The sequence below is a fragment of the Malus sylvestris genome, chromosome 1 (assembly GCF_916048215.2).
Source record: "Malus sylvestris chromosome 1, drMalSylv7.2, whole genome shotgun sequence".
Taxonomy (NCBI): Eukaryota; Viridiplantae; Streptophyta; class Magnoliopsida; order Rosales; family Rosaceae; genus Malus; species Malus sylvestris.
The window spans coordinates 17,211,865-17,226,587 of NC_062260.1; the positions used below are offsets into that span (position 1 = coordinate 17,211,865).

At 38.9% G+C, this 14,723-nt stretch overlaps 1 protein-coding gene and 1 long non-coding RNA gene across 3 annotated transcripts; both read right to left on the bottom strand.

Annotated features, from left to right (window-relative positions):
- Positions 1-7,872: 7,872 nt before the first annotated feature.
- LOC126626659 (uncharacterized) lies at positions 7,873-11,042 on the bottom strand. 2 transcript variants are annotated; one of them, XR_007624757.1, is made up of 3 exons: positions 10,407-11,042; positions 8,390-9,671; positions 7,873-8,342 (listed from the first exon to the last, which is right to left on the bottom strand). It is a non-coding gene; the product is annotated as an uncharacterized LOC126626659 (long non-coding RNA). The 2 variants fall into 2 exon arrangements; XR_007624761.1 differs by having other exon boundaries at positions 7,873-8,285; positions 8,447-9,671; positions 10,407-11,041.
- A 1,232-nt stretch (positions 11,043-12,274) lies between these two features.
- Positions 12,275-13,757, bottom strand: LOC126626650 (homeobox-leucine zipper protein ATHB-12-like). The gene is made up of 2 exons (XM_050296028.1): positions 13,187-13,757; positions 12,275-12,912 (listed from the first exon to the last, which is right to left on the bottom strand). Exons 1-2 carry the CDS (start codon positions 13,556-13,558, stop codon positions 12,553-12,555), a joined length of 732 nt encoding a protein of 243 aa, XP_050151985.1. The 5' UTR covers positions 13,559-13,757; the 3' UTR covers positions 12,275-12,552.
- Between the last annotated feature and the right edge of the window lie 966 nt (positions 13,758-14,723).

The window sequence follows — 14,723 nt, forward strand, 5'->3', positions numbered from 1 at the left end:
GTCGCACCCAAACCCGACCGAGACCATGAAAGCGCACCGCATCATTGAGACGGTTCAAAAGGAGCAGAGCAACTCGCTTTTCTGGAGAACAACTCACTATCCAGAATTTACAAGAGCAGAGGCAATGGCTGATGAGGAATCCCTTCTGACTTGAAGCGATGATTCAGAAATTTTGACTGCTCAGAGGAGTCAAGCTATGAGGAAGAGACAAGGCAGCTACATTTGGAGTTCCTTGAGGTAGAGAGTACGCTAGAGGGAACTGGTACACATCAAGACAACAATTATGGATCAACAGCGGACAACCCACTGAGTTTAATTTCTTGCTATAAATCAGAAACATGCAATCCTTTTCCCGCTTTTCTCAGCCCCCTAGAATCTTGCTTTTTCATCAACTGGTATTTTTTCTTGTTGTTTAACCCTTCATCTTTCAGTCTTCTTTCTGGTTAAATTCCAAAAATTTCAACTTTTTACGATGTTGGTTGCTTTCAGATTGCTATAAAGCCCTCGCCTTTGAGTTTAATTTCATTCAAATCCCAAAAATTCATATGGGTTTTTCCCATTCTCTCTCTAGAATTATACCCAACAAACCAAATCAGATTTTCTCAGGGTTTTCCAAAATTCTCCGCAGCTGCTGCTACAACAAACAACGCATGTGTACGACGAAGGATGAGGAAACGCCGTCGTCTATCTCGTCGTCTTCAGCCACCTCTATCTCCGACGTTGTGGTTTCATCGGCGTCGGTGTGACCGGAGTTTCTTCTCTTACTCCGGCTCTAAAGATTGCTCGTCCCTTTCAGCAACAAGATCTACTCCGACGATCGAAAAAAAAACGTCTTAGAATCATAGCAGGCTTACGCTGTCAGCTCATAGCGGCCCTATTCTCGAGCTTACCATGGCGGAGAAACTGGATTAGCTGAACGGGGTCGCTGCCATCGTTGGAAACGCTTCACAGCACCTAGCTGCATAACTATTTTATGCAAGGACCGTGTTGGGATGATTGGTGGACTGCTATGGAAAAGGTGCTGTGTTTGCCAAGGCTTTCCAGCAAGCCAAACGACAAGCCAAACAGCAAGCCAAACGCTAGAGAACGGCTACGGCTCGAGGTTGTTCGAGCTGAACAACAACGTAAATGTTGTAAACAGGATTATCTTGGGAAAATAAAGCAGCTCAGATCTGGCGATGGTGGGCAAAGAGAAGAGCTTGCAGCACATGTCCTATCACTATGCGCACCGAATCCATACATCATTTCTCAAATCACCCGATTTGGGTGAAAGCGTGTCAGATGGTAAAGATGCTTGCAAGTTGGGGATTGAAATCTTTAAGCCAAAAGAAAGAAAAACAAAGATGGGGGAAAGCAAAAGCAAAAGAAAAGCAACCAGGCCGAAAGCATCCAGGCTATCCCTTCATCATTAAAGGAGCCACGTGCTCCACCGAGGCCACGAGAACCCCTACCACGATGTCTTCCATTTCTGTCACGATTACCCATGTTGCCCTTAATCATGTCATCAAGCGACATATCCAAAGTAGAAAGCAGAAAGAAAAGCAAAAGGAAAAACAAAAGCAGAAAATAAAAGAGAAAGCAAAAGTAAGAAATAAACACTCCACCAGAATGATGTGATTTACTTTTCTTGTTTCTGAATGGTGTAAATTATTTTTCTTATTTTTCAGAGACATCTATATAAACCCCATCAGAGGGTATAAAAAATAATAAAAAAAGGGTAAAACCCAAAATAAATGGGCTGAAATGTTAAGGAGAGGGCGAAGGCCCATAAGCCATTCATACCACCAACCAAGTGATCAAAAGTACGCCCAGTACTCTAAAATTATTCGGCAACCCGCCGCTATTACCACCAACCAGGTGATGAAATGTACAACTCGTACTCTAATATCATTTGGCAACTAGCCATTCATGCCACCAACCAGGTGATGAAATGTACAACCCGTACTCTAAATATCATTTGGCAACTAGCCATTTATGTCACCAACCAGGCGATGAAATGTACAACCCGTACTCTAAATATCATTTGGCAACTAGCCATTCATGCCACCAACCAGGCGATGAAATGTACAACCTGTACTCTAATATCATTTGGCAACTAGCCATTCATGCCACCAACCAGGTGATGAAATGTACAACCTGTACTCTTCTTCATGCCACCAACCAGGTGATCAAAAGTACGCCCAGTACTCCAAATTATACATGAGCATTACTCATGTCATTCATACATAAACATTCATGAACATCACTCATGACAATTATACATAAACATTCATGACCATTATTCATGTCAACATTCATGAGCATCACTCATGTTAACATTCATGAGCATCACTCATGACAACATCCATGAGCATCACTCATGTCAATCAACATAAACATTCATGAGCATCACTCATGTCAATTAGCTTCAAAAGCTTCATTTACAGAACTCTAGCTTCAAAAGCTTCATTTACAAAAGGTCCAGCTTCGAAAGCTTCATTTACAGAGATCTAGCTTCAAAGTTTCACTTGCAAAGCTTCACCTATAAAGCTTCAGGGCAAGGTATACAAATACCGCATCCGAACAACCACCACTTCGGCCCATACATGGATTCAATTTGAAGTTTCCAGCCAACAGACTCTATTGACCGAAGACTTGGGAGACTACATTATGTACCATATATTGGGCCTCATGAAAAATACTTGGAGGACTTAGCCCATTATTCATGTACTGAGGAGTGAGCCCTTATTTTATAAAAGGGACTCCCTCACTTTCATTAGAGAGCACCCATTATTCATGTACTAAGAAGCGAGCCCTTATTTTATAAAAGAGACTCCCTCACCTTCATTAGAGAGCAACGCCGCCAGCTGAGCAACTGCCTCGCCGCGAGCATCACTCCTAGCCCATCACTTATGTATTGAGGAGCGAGCCCTTATTCTATAAAAGGGACTCCCTCACCTTCATTAAAGAGCAACGCCGCCAGCTGAGCAACCGCCTCGCCGCGAGCATCACTTCTAACCCATCACTTATGTATTGAGGAGCGAGCCCTTATTCTATAAAAGGGACTCCCTCATCATCATTAAAGAGCAACGTCGTCTACTGAGCAACCGCCTCACCGCGAGCATTAACTCTAACCCGTCATTTATGTATTGAGGAGCGAGCCCTTATTCTATAAAATGGACTTCCTCACTTTCAACGCCACAAGTCGAGCCAACCAAGACAACATAAGCCACGAGCCGAACAGCCTAGCAGCATGTGCTACTTCTAGTTGAGCATCATTTCAGATTGAGCACCGCCTCATATCGAGCATCAAGTTCAAGACAACATCTAGTTACTTCGGCCCACACATGGACTGAATTTCAAAGTCTCCAGCCAAAAGACTCTTGACTGAAGACTTGGGGGACTACTGTTTATATCATACTTAGTACCTCCGTATTTAGATCTCGTATAAATACTCGGGGGACTTAAATGTAATTATGTAATAAAGGAAAGGGTAAATATGTAATAAGTGATGAGTCATTATTCTATAAAAGGACCTCTCACCCTCACAATTAGGGAGAGCCTCATTCTCACCCTTTGAGGCCAATTCCTAGGCCCTCTCACTCCCTCTCAAAGCTCTCACTCTTAGAGCTTTCTCTCCCTCAGATAAATACATAATTAGTGTGGACGTAGCCCAAACCTTGGGGTGAACCACGATACATCTTGTGTTATTTACATTACTTGCAGAAACACGACCGGATTTACATTGTTCCAAGACCTCCGATTTTGTGCATCAACACGCTCAAATATGGTACTTCTGGACCAATGACCAGTTCATCATCTTCTTTTGGATGGAATGGATCTTTCTTAATGTCCAAAGAACAAATGACCATTGGGGTGCTAAGTGGATAAGCCTTGTCCATGCCAAATCGCTTTAGTATATTTTCAATGTAAGTTGATTGATGGACCAAAATTCCATTAGCACAATGCTCGATTTGCAGGCCGAGACAATATTTTGTTTTCCTAAGGTCTTTCATTTCAAATTTGCTTTTCAGATATTCAGCAGTTTTATTGAGCTCTTCAGGGGTTCCAACTAGATTCATATCATCGACGTATACTGCCACTATAGCAAATCCATTATTTGATTTCTTAATGAACACACAAGGGCAGATGACATTGTTGGCATATCCTTCTTAAATCAAATACTCACTGAGACGATTATACTACATTCGTCCAGATTGTTTCAACCCATATAGTGATCGCCTTAATTTGATTGAGAACATACCTCGTGGTTTGTTAATTGCTTCAGGCAACTTAAATCCTTCTGGGACTTTCATATATATGTCAGTATCTAATTCTCCATATAGATACGCGGTGATGACATCCATAAGTCGCATGTCAAGTTTTTCTGAAATCACCAAACTTATTAAGTAACGAAACGTAATTGCATCCATTACAGGAGAGTATGTCTCTTCATAATCAATTCCAGGTCTTTGTGAAAAACCTTGTGCAATGAGTCGTGCTTTATATCTTGCAATCTTATTTTTCTCGTTGCGTTTCCTTGTGAATACCCATTTGTAACTTACGGGGTTCACACAAGGCGGGGTTTGGACTATTGTTCCAAAAACACTTCGTATTTCCAAGGAATTTAATTCTGCCTGGATTGCATCTTTCCACTTAGGCCAATATTGTCTCTGTCTGCATTTATCAACAGAGCGGGGCTCAATATCATCATTTAAGATAATTTCAGTAGCTATTGCAAATGCAAACATGTCGTTGATAATTATTTCATTTCGATCCCACAATTCATTAGTACATGCATAATTTATGGATATTTCTTTACTTTCATGTACTTCTGTCTCTTCAGAGACAGATGTCTCATCAAGGACATTTTCTTTTTCTGGAAGTACAGAATCATGAATTATAGATTTATCATTCAATTTCTTTTCTTGAATGATATCATTTGGGTTCAACTGTGCCCTCATCTTTCTCATTCGAGGGGCTGAATCTTTTGAACCTGGGGGTTTACCACGCTTTAGGCGTGCACTGGATGAATCATTCGCTGCCACTTTATTTTGTCCAACAGGGACATCAATTCTTGCAGGTGCGTTTGCAGCTGGTATATGTGACTTTGTCACTTTCGAAGCATCATTAAAAGCATCTGGCATTTGATTAGCGATACCTTGAAGATGAACGATCTTTTTCACTTCATTTTCACATTGAGTGCTTCGTGGATCAAAATGAGATAAGATGGGAACAACCCATGTCAGTTCTTGCCGTTTTTCTGGAACGGTCTTTTCTTCCCCTAACGATAGGAAAACTGTCTCATCAAAATGACAATCAGCAAAACGAGCTGTAAACATATCATCAGTCAAAGGTTCCAAATATCTAATAATAGATGGTGAATCAAAACCCACATAAATTCCCAGTCTGCGCTGAGGTTCCATTTTAGTTCGTTGTGGCGGTGCAATAGACACATAAATAGCACACCAAAAACTTGTAAATGGGAAATGTTTGGCTTTTATCCAAACACGAGTTGTATTGATGAATATTGGTGGTTGGTTATGGGTCTCAATCTAACCAATGATTCAACATGTAATATGGCATGTCCCCATGCAGAGACTGGCAATTTCATTTTCATGAGCAGAGTACGGGCTATTAATTGAAGCCGCTTGATAAATGGCTCTGCTAAACCATTTTGAGTATGAACATGAGGAACAAGGTGTTAAACATCAATGCCTAGTGCCATACAGTAATCATCAAAGGTTTGAGACGTAAATTCACCAGCGTTATCAAGTCGAATGGACTTAATGAGATGATCTGAGAACTGTGCTCGCAACTTAATTATCTGAGCAAGAAGTCTCGCAAAAGCTACATTTCGAGTAGACAATAGGCAAACATGTGACCATCGGGTAGATGCATCAACCAAAACCATAAAATATCAAAATGGTTAACAAGGTGGTTGAATAAGTCCACAAATATCCCCTTGAATTCTTTGCAAAAATGATGGGGATTCACTATCAACCTTTAGTTGTGATGGTCTAATTACCAACTTCCCTTGGGAACAAGCCTTGTAAGGGTTATCATTTGAGAAATCAATGTGTCTGCTCAATAATGGATGTCCATTAGAGTTGGTATTGATTCTACGCATCATGGTAGATCCTGGATGACCTAGAAGGTCATGCCAAAGCATGTAAACCTTTGAATCAATGAACTTCTGGTTCATGACTGTATATGCCTCAACTGTCTTTATGTATGTATAATACAATCCACTCGATAAACCATGCAACTTCTCCAAAATACGCTTCTGGGTATCATTGGAGGTAATGCATAAATATTCCATATTTTCTACACTTTTCATTTCAATGTGGTGTCCATTTAGACGTATGTCTTTAAAACTCAACAAATTTCGAATGGATCGAGTAACATATAATGCATTCTTTATGCATAATATTGTTCCATTTGGTAACATAATCTGGACTTTTTCTGAGCCTTCAATTACATCTGATTGCCTTGATATTGTTGTTACCTTTACTTTTACAAGTACCAAATTCGAGAAATACTTTCGATCTCGAAGTATTGAATGGGTGGTTGCGTTGTCTGCAAGACAAAATTCTCCGTCATTACTCTTGTTTTGAGAATAACCATAATTTTTATCCATATTCTCTGAGTAAAGAAAAAGCAGTTTATTCATACTGGAATACTACTTTTATTGAATTGAAAATGCGAGCATTAAACCACAAGTACAAATAATAGGAGTACATTAAACATAAATAATTCAATCGGACCCATAAACTTCATTCCCTCTTTCATTAATAAAGTTTGTAGCATCCAGGTGAGTTGTGTTTAACTGTCCCACAGGTGGGTTGTGTTTAACTGTCCTGATAAATTGGTCACTGGATCAGGGGTTTCCATTGATTGAGCTTGGTCGAAGAAATTGATCTTGACACCCTTCTCCTTGAAGGAGGCTTGATACAGCTCCACCAGATGCTTTGGGATGCGACAAGTACACGCCCAATGTCCGTTGCTACCACACCTATGGCAAACTCCTTTAGGATTTCTAGGAGTGTTCATCTGAGCTTTTCCTTTCTGGCGATTTGCATTTTTAAAGTTCGGGCCTGGATTATGTCTTGGAACCTGGTTGTGAAACTGGTTATGAAACTGGACACCATGGTTCTTGCATTTCCCTTTCCACCGACCTTGCTTGTGGCCACATCCTCGTTTGTAATTATTGCCACGGGATGATATGGTATTCCTTTCAAGAGAAACAACATTCACTTCTGGGAACCGTGCTGATCCAGTAAGTCGGGAATTATGGTTTTTCATCAGGAGCTCATTGTTCTGTTCAGCTACCAGGAGCACAGATATCAGCTGGTTGTATTCAGTGAAGTCTCGCGCTCTATACTGCTGCTGCAGGACCATGTTAGAGGCGTGGAATGTGCTGAAAGTCTTTTACAATAACATCTCCTCAGTAATAATATCCTCACAGAGCTTCATCTGAGAGGTAATTCTAAACAACGCCGCATTGTACTCAACCATTAACTTGAAATCCTGGATCCTTAGGTGAGTCCAGTCATAATGAGCTCTTGGAAGAATCATCGTTGTCTGGTGATTGTATCTGCTTCTCAAGGCATTCCAGATGGCTAACGGATCTTCAACCGTTAAGTACTCGCTCTTTAATGCCTCATCAAGATAGTGATGAATAAAAATCATGGCCTTTGCCCGATCTTGAGAGGATGAGCTGCTCTCTTCCTTGATAGTATCTTCAAGATTCGCTGCTTCCAGATGGATCTTGGTATCTAGTACCCAGGTAAGGTAATTCTTTCCAGTAATGTCCAAGGCAGCAAAATCAAGCTTTGCCAAGTTTGCCATTTTCTTTTCTGAAAGAAAAATGAGGTGTGTAAGAACTTGCAATAATATGTGTTCTGGAGGAATATATTGTTAGAACTTCTGGTTCTTCCAAATTTTTTATCTTCAGGCTAAAATGTTAAGTACTCGAAACTTCAAGCTCGAGATTTACATAATTAATGAGAAGGGCAATTGTACCGCACCATTCTCATCGAAACAAGTATTGGATGTGCGATTATTCCGCACTACTTTAAACAGCAGGAAAATTTAAATATATAGAGCAAGGTGGACGATTATACCGCACCACCTAAAATTGCGATAAAATTTAAATATACAAAGCAGGGTAGACGCTTATACCGCACCACCTAAAATTGCCATAAAATTAAATATGTAAAGCAGGGTGGGTGATTATTTCACACCACCTAAAATTGCGATAAAATTAAATATGTAAAGCAGGGTGGGTGATTATTTCACACCACCTAAAATTGCGATAAAATTAAATATGTAAAGCAGGGTGGGTGATTATATCACATCACCTAAAATTTAAATATGTAAAGCAGGGTGGGTGATTATTTCACACCACCTAAAATTGCGATAAAATTAAATATGTAAAGCAGGGTGGGTGATTATATCACATCACCTAAAATTGCGATAAAATTAAATATGTAAAGCAGGGTGGGTGATTATTTCACACCACCTAAAATTGCGATAAAATTAAATAATAGGTAAATTTAAATATGCAGGATAGGGCGGAGGATTATACCGCTCCACTTAAAATTTGCAGTAAAATTAGATCTGCAGTCCAAGATAGGCGATGATACTGCACCATCTTGGATTGCATAAATAAACACTAGGTTAGTAGTCAAGATTTACACCAAACAAAAAATCAAATATATAAGTAACTGTTAGGTTGAGAATTAAAAGTAAATAAGGTGCAAACAGCTCTTTGCGAGGGTATAACCAGCGATTGAGGCAGAGGAAGAAGAAGAATAGTAAAAACCTTAGAGGAAACAATTTTTTTTTTCTTTCGGTGAAGGGAAAAGAGAAATGATTAGAGAGTCGTGCTCATAACGTATTATAAATAGGAAAATTTAGAAAGATAACCTTTACTCGGGACAGGAATGAAGCAGTTGTAAAGTATTATACCAACACAAAATGTTGCAGAGGAAGTAATGTATATTATTGCTATTAGATGTTTTCTCTTCCTTTTCTCTCCTTAATGTTCTCTTCATTTGAACAATCTAAGTGCTCTATTTATAGAGCCACTTCAATGGAAACTTACAAAACTTACTATTCACATGTGAAACTTTACTATACACATTACTATACACATGTGGTACTTAACTATACACATATGGGCAAACATACTATACACATGTGGTACTTAACTATACACATGTGGGCAAATATACCCATTATTTACAACAAGTAATCATTTTGAGTACCAAGTGCCAATTAAGCAGTCCAATCCTGATAAAGTTAACTAAACGCATAAATTGACGCAAAGCACAAGGAACAGGGAAACAAGTATAAATGATTTATCCATCTCATGAACGCAATCAACCTATTTGATCTAACTTGGACATGCAACAGTCTGCTGATCCACATGGCTACAGAAGAGTATTCATACCTCACAAAATGCTAAATGCCAATGGAAGCATGATCTCTTGACATTCCCTGGCTGTGGAGTTAATCCCCTGTGCTCATATAAAAGAGTAGAGGCATAGATACAGCCGGTAGCTTTTTCATATGAAGATTCAAGGGAGAGACTTCCACATGATGCAATCTGGAATCATTGGAACAACATGCTATTGTTCGTCCTCCCATATGTTGAATAGACCACATGCTGAGTGACAGATGAGAAACTGGTGGAAATAACCAAGAAAAAAGGGTAAGGTTAACCGTAATGTATATGTTTACAAGTTTAAAGACGAGCACATATCACGTGCACAATCCATTTGTTAGACAGAACCTCACGTCAAAAATGGTTAGAAAAACAGCTGCCTAAAGTCTTTCAAGACGATGCTATTTCTAATGAGTTCTAACTAGAAAGTGAAAGTGCTGCATAAACCCACAATTGCAACAAAGATTGAACCAGCCAAGCTCGCAAAGTCTTTTATTTTTTTGGTGAACCCCAAAGTCTTAATTTAGTTCAATGATATCAAACAAGTTTTCTGATTTTCCACCACTTAAAGTTATTCTCCAATAGTTCAGCTGCGCTTCGCTCGATTTCTAAGAACAACAATTCTCCAGAACTTCAAATTATTCTTGTTTAAAATTCAGAAACCAAACACAGGGATATATGCCCACCATATAATGCAACATTCAAACAGAGATAACACCAACCAAGCACCCTAATTTCCCTTTTCGTTTTCCTCCAATTTCTCAGCAACCAATCGCATAAATCTGCATTACACTCCAACTACACATTCCCAACCTTCATATCCCCAAAACCAAATCATTCCAAGAAAAAAAAAAAAAAAAAAAAAAAAAAACCCAAAACAATTTTTTTTTATTTTTTAAAGTAAATGCAGAACCCCAATTAAATTTACAAGAAACCCAGAACAGAAAACGAGCTGAAAGGGCGAGAGAACGAGTACCCCAGTAATCTTGATGAGCTGCCCGTGCTGGGCGAGGCGGAGGTCAGACTCCGGAACCGAGTCGAGGAACCAAAAGACGGCACCTTTGGTCGCCCAGAGCTCCATTGGAGAGGTCGTTCATTACTTCTCCGAGCTTTTGAATCGGTGGTTATGGCGTCGCTCTTTCGATAAAGCTCCCACCTTTACTGAACCAGTGAGAAGGGAGGAGGAGAGTGTCGGGTAAAGTGCCTAAACGCAATCCCATTTCGACACTGGGCAGTCATACGACTGGGTTTTGTGACTCGGGCAGTCGTTTGTGTGGACCGCCTTGAAACAAAAGGGCCGCGTATCTTGTGAATGTATGTAATGAACACGGAACAGTGTTTGCTGTGCGGTGTTTTGACTATTAATGGCCTGAGTCTGAGGTTTGGCATGCTCTGCTCTTAAAAGCTCGTGAGTAACTTGTATTTTTTTATGAGATGGCTCGAGTTTGGTTCAAGTTCACCTCATGAATGTGAGTTTGAGGTTCGACATGCTATTGGACTATATGTCATTATTTTTGTAAAAAAAAATAAAATAAAATAAAAAAGACACTATTTTGATTTATCCAAGAATATTTTTATTTCCATTGATTTTATTCTTAATATTGATGAAAAATCTCTCAGAAATAGGCATATCCTACTACTATTTAATTATTTACAATTTCGTTTAAACTTGAATCGAACATTTTTGAAAAAAAAGTTATTTTGAGCTTGGTTTGTATAAGAGTCGGACCAAATTGGAGTTTGGATAAATTGTATAGGTTTTACTAGTGAAGCACGTCCTCACTTGAGTTGGTTGTCTTGTGCCAAGTTAGCGGTTCTTCAAACCTTTGTGAGGTTCTTTCAAGAATATCAAATATCTTGCAGAGTAACAATTGGCTTGGATGCTAGCTAGGTTGCTTAGGTAGAAATTGTTGTGATTGGCAATTTTCTTTTCCACTCAAACAAAAATTAAGTTAAAACACCCAAAAGTATGGTTTCTTTGGGTTATCTCCTTGTTTTGGGATTCATATTGTAACCTAACCAACAGGATCCTCTTTGAGGATCCTAGAGATTTGTGAATCGTGTTCATACATCGTGCGGTCAGTTTTCGTTAAGTATTGTTTGTATTCAATTTGAAAAAAAAAAATTTAAAATGATTTATAACCGCGCTATGTATGATGAATGAACACGATTCACGGATCCTTGGGATTCTCACAAAGAGGATCTGGATTCGTTACCTAAAGCTTGCCTACAGTAAGTAGAACTTTACCACGGATTTTGAGAGATGGAGATGAACCTAGAATATCAAATAGATTGAGAGAGCTTGTCGAGTTATTCTAATTCGTGTACAAGTTACAAGGGAGGCATAATAAGGCTTGAGTCCTAGAGTGCGTGAGAGATTAAGACCTACGGTTTGATAGGGAATAAGGGGTTCTTTAGTAACCGAAGCTGTCTAGTCTTTTAGCTAGCTAGTGAATTTTCTTGAAGGGGATCACTAGAGTGGATGTAAACAAAATTGATTGAACAACTGTAAATTCTTGTGTTCTTGCGTGGATGGTGCTCTTGCCTGTGTAATATTTATCTTCTTTACAATTGACTGAGGGCGTAGTTATAATATAGCAAGTTCAATATTATCTACTAGGAAGAAGACCGTCATGTGCGACAACTGAGTGCGTGTGTGTAAAAGGGCACTGACACCAAAAAAAAAAAACAAACTCACATATGTTAGAGGCTGCATCAGGGTTCAAGGTTTAGTTTTAGAGCAACAAACCAACTCCTACAAAATTCTAGCTGAGCGCATGCATACATGTTTTTGTCTTTGGGCTTTATAAATGTTACTTTTCCAAGATTAGACACAGACCCACATATCACAAAGACACAATGCTCCTTCAAATTCATTTTCCCAATAAGATCCCCATATATATGTTGGCCTTAGTTCTCATTCATTCATATGGATCTTTAATTGTGACGTCGTAACTAAACAGAGCATCAGAGTGATTGAGTGTAGGAGGATGCAGTGCAAATGGCATGATTATGAACAACCAGTCTCCAAAAGCTAATGACATTCTGATGAAAAAAGCCCCTTTTTCTTGATCACTCCAGTAGATGAAGCACTTCATTATATATGCACACAATTTCTGTTTTCAAGACCAGAAGTCCCACCACTGATAATCACCACTAGTAACATCAAAAAGACCATAAGAATTCAATTTCCCCCAATCCTCAGTTGATGTCGTCAAGGAACCGTCTGCAGACTCCACTAAGTTCGCAAGGTTTGGTTCATCTTCCAGTCCAAAGTACTCTACTTTTATGCGGCTGTCGTCATCTGACAGCACCCCAAGTCCTCCTTGCTCTGATTTTTCCACTGAAAAATCAAGCTTCACCTTGTCAGATTCAGAAATGGGGGCATCTCCGTTATCTGACTCACCGTCAATGCCATTGCTCATAACTACATCCTCCCCACAATTCTCCCTTCGCTTCATCAGATTATTCAGCTTCTGCACCTGTCACAAAATAAGACATAATCTATCAGTTATTGATTATCTTAACATGTTAAAATTAGTGAAAAATGTTTCGTTCCTTACATGTAACGAGTAATTACTTCTTACACATGACACATGTGCCTAAACTTTTTCCCTTTTTATGGTTTTAATGAGTTACTTTTACACGCGTCAAACTAAACTTACGGTTAACAAAGAATGGCTTCTTATAGGTAATGAACCAAGCACCGTTCTTCGATTAGGCATATTTAGCAAACCGGAATGAATGAGCAATTACCTGAACAACCAGGGCCTGCTTTTCTTTCTTCAAAGCTTCAAACTTTGATGCCAAGTTGTTGTAATTGGCTCTCAATTTGCTGTAGTCTCTCTCGAGCTGCTTGGACTTCCATCTAGCTCTCTTGTTCTGAAACCAAATAGCAACCTGCCTCGGTTGCAACCCTAGCTCTTTGGCCAACTGCATCTTCTTCCTCGGCTCAAGCCTCGACTCAGACTTAAAGATGGACTCCAATGACCTAATCTGCTCATCACTGAACCTCTTGTTGTTCTTGTTGTTCTTCCTCCTTGTAGTGGCAGCTCCCAGTGTGCTCATGCAGCTGAAAGTCTCATGATCTTCTGCCGAGGGACTCGAATATTCGATTTTATCGAGCATCTTGGCAGATCGATTTGAAAATCTTAACAGGGTTTTGTGGGTGGTTGTGGAAGGAATGTTTTGGGAGTGTGCGAGTGTGTGCTTTTTCTGATATGTGCATGATATGGAATTTGTTGGTTTTTAAGGCTTTAAGCAATGTGTGTTTGATGTCATGGTTTTTTGGTCTGACTCGGTTTTGTGACTTGTGATCGCTTCTTTATATCCAAAATCTATGGGCTCTGATACGTATAGTGCCTTTTCTCTTTACATTAATCAACACCATTTTACTTTTTCTTTTCCAAAAGAAAATAAAATTGTGGTTTGTATCCGGAACAACCATTTGATATATGATATAATATTAATGAGCGACATAATTGATATATTATTATTTTCAGGCTAGGCAAATAATAATAACAAATACACATGTTATAGTTTTAGTAAAATTTTAACATTATGTGATGGTATTTCGAGTACATTAAAAAACCTATCTTAATTTACGCACAGACCATACGATAATTTTGATGAAGCTTAAGATCATGAGACGGTATTTCAAGTATATCGAAAAATCTCTCGTAAATTATTCAAAGACCACACTATATAGTAAATATTACTTTTCCCTTCATGAACTTAGGCTCTGGCTAGCTTTATAGCCGAAGCTGTCTTTGTTAATTGCACTAATGCAGGCACATATTTTAGTGATTTAATATTGTTTATGATATGATTTTAAAATGCCTTTGTCATTTTCATAATTTGAAAGTCTCGCCAAGTCTTCTCCTAACCAGTGATATAGATGTCGGCAACGTGAATCACGTTCCAACACTGAACCTTCCGACTTTGTTGATTTTGTGAGACCTATATATGAATCTATGATGCTAATCTATATATATATAGGTTCTTATATGTTTAGTTTTGGTGTCTTCTAGCCCTACCCTTTGAATTGTCGTAGCTTAATTTAAAGGGAATTTTAACGAAAAACTTCTGGTACTGTTCACTTTAACGAAAAATTACATTTTTACACTAAAAAGTTAATCATGGTACTATTCACATTACCCTTTATTTTGTTCTTTGTTGTACTTCGCTCATTGCTTTACTCATCACATTTTGAATGTTTTTTTTTATATAACGATATATTTTATATTAAGGGGAAGGGAGAGTTCGGCTAAACCACACAATAAGTAACCTAATT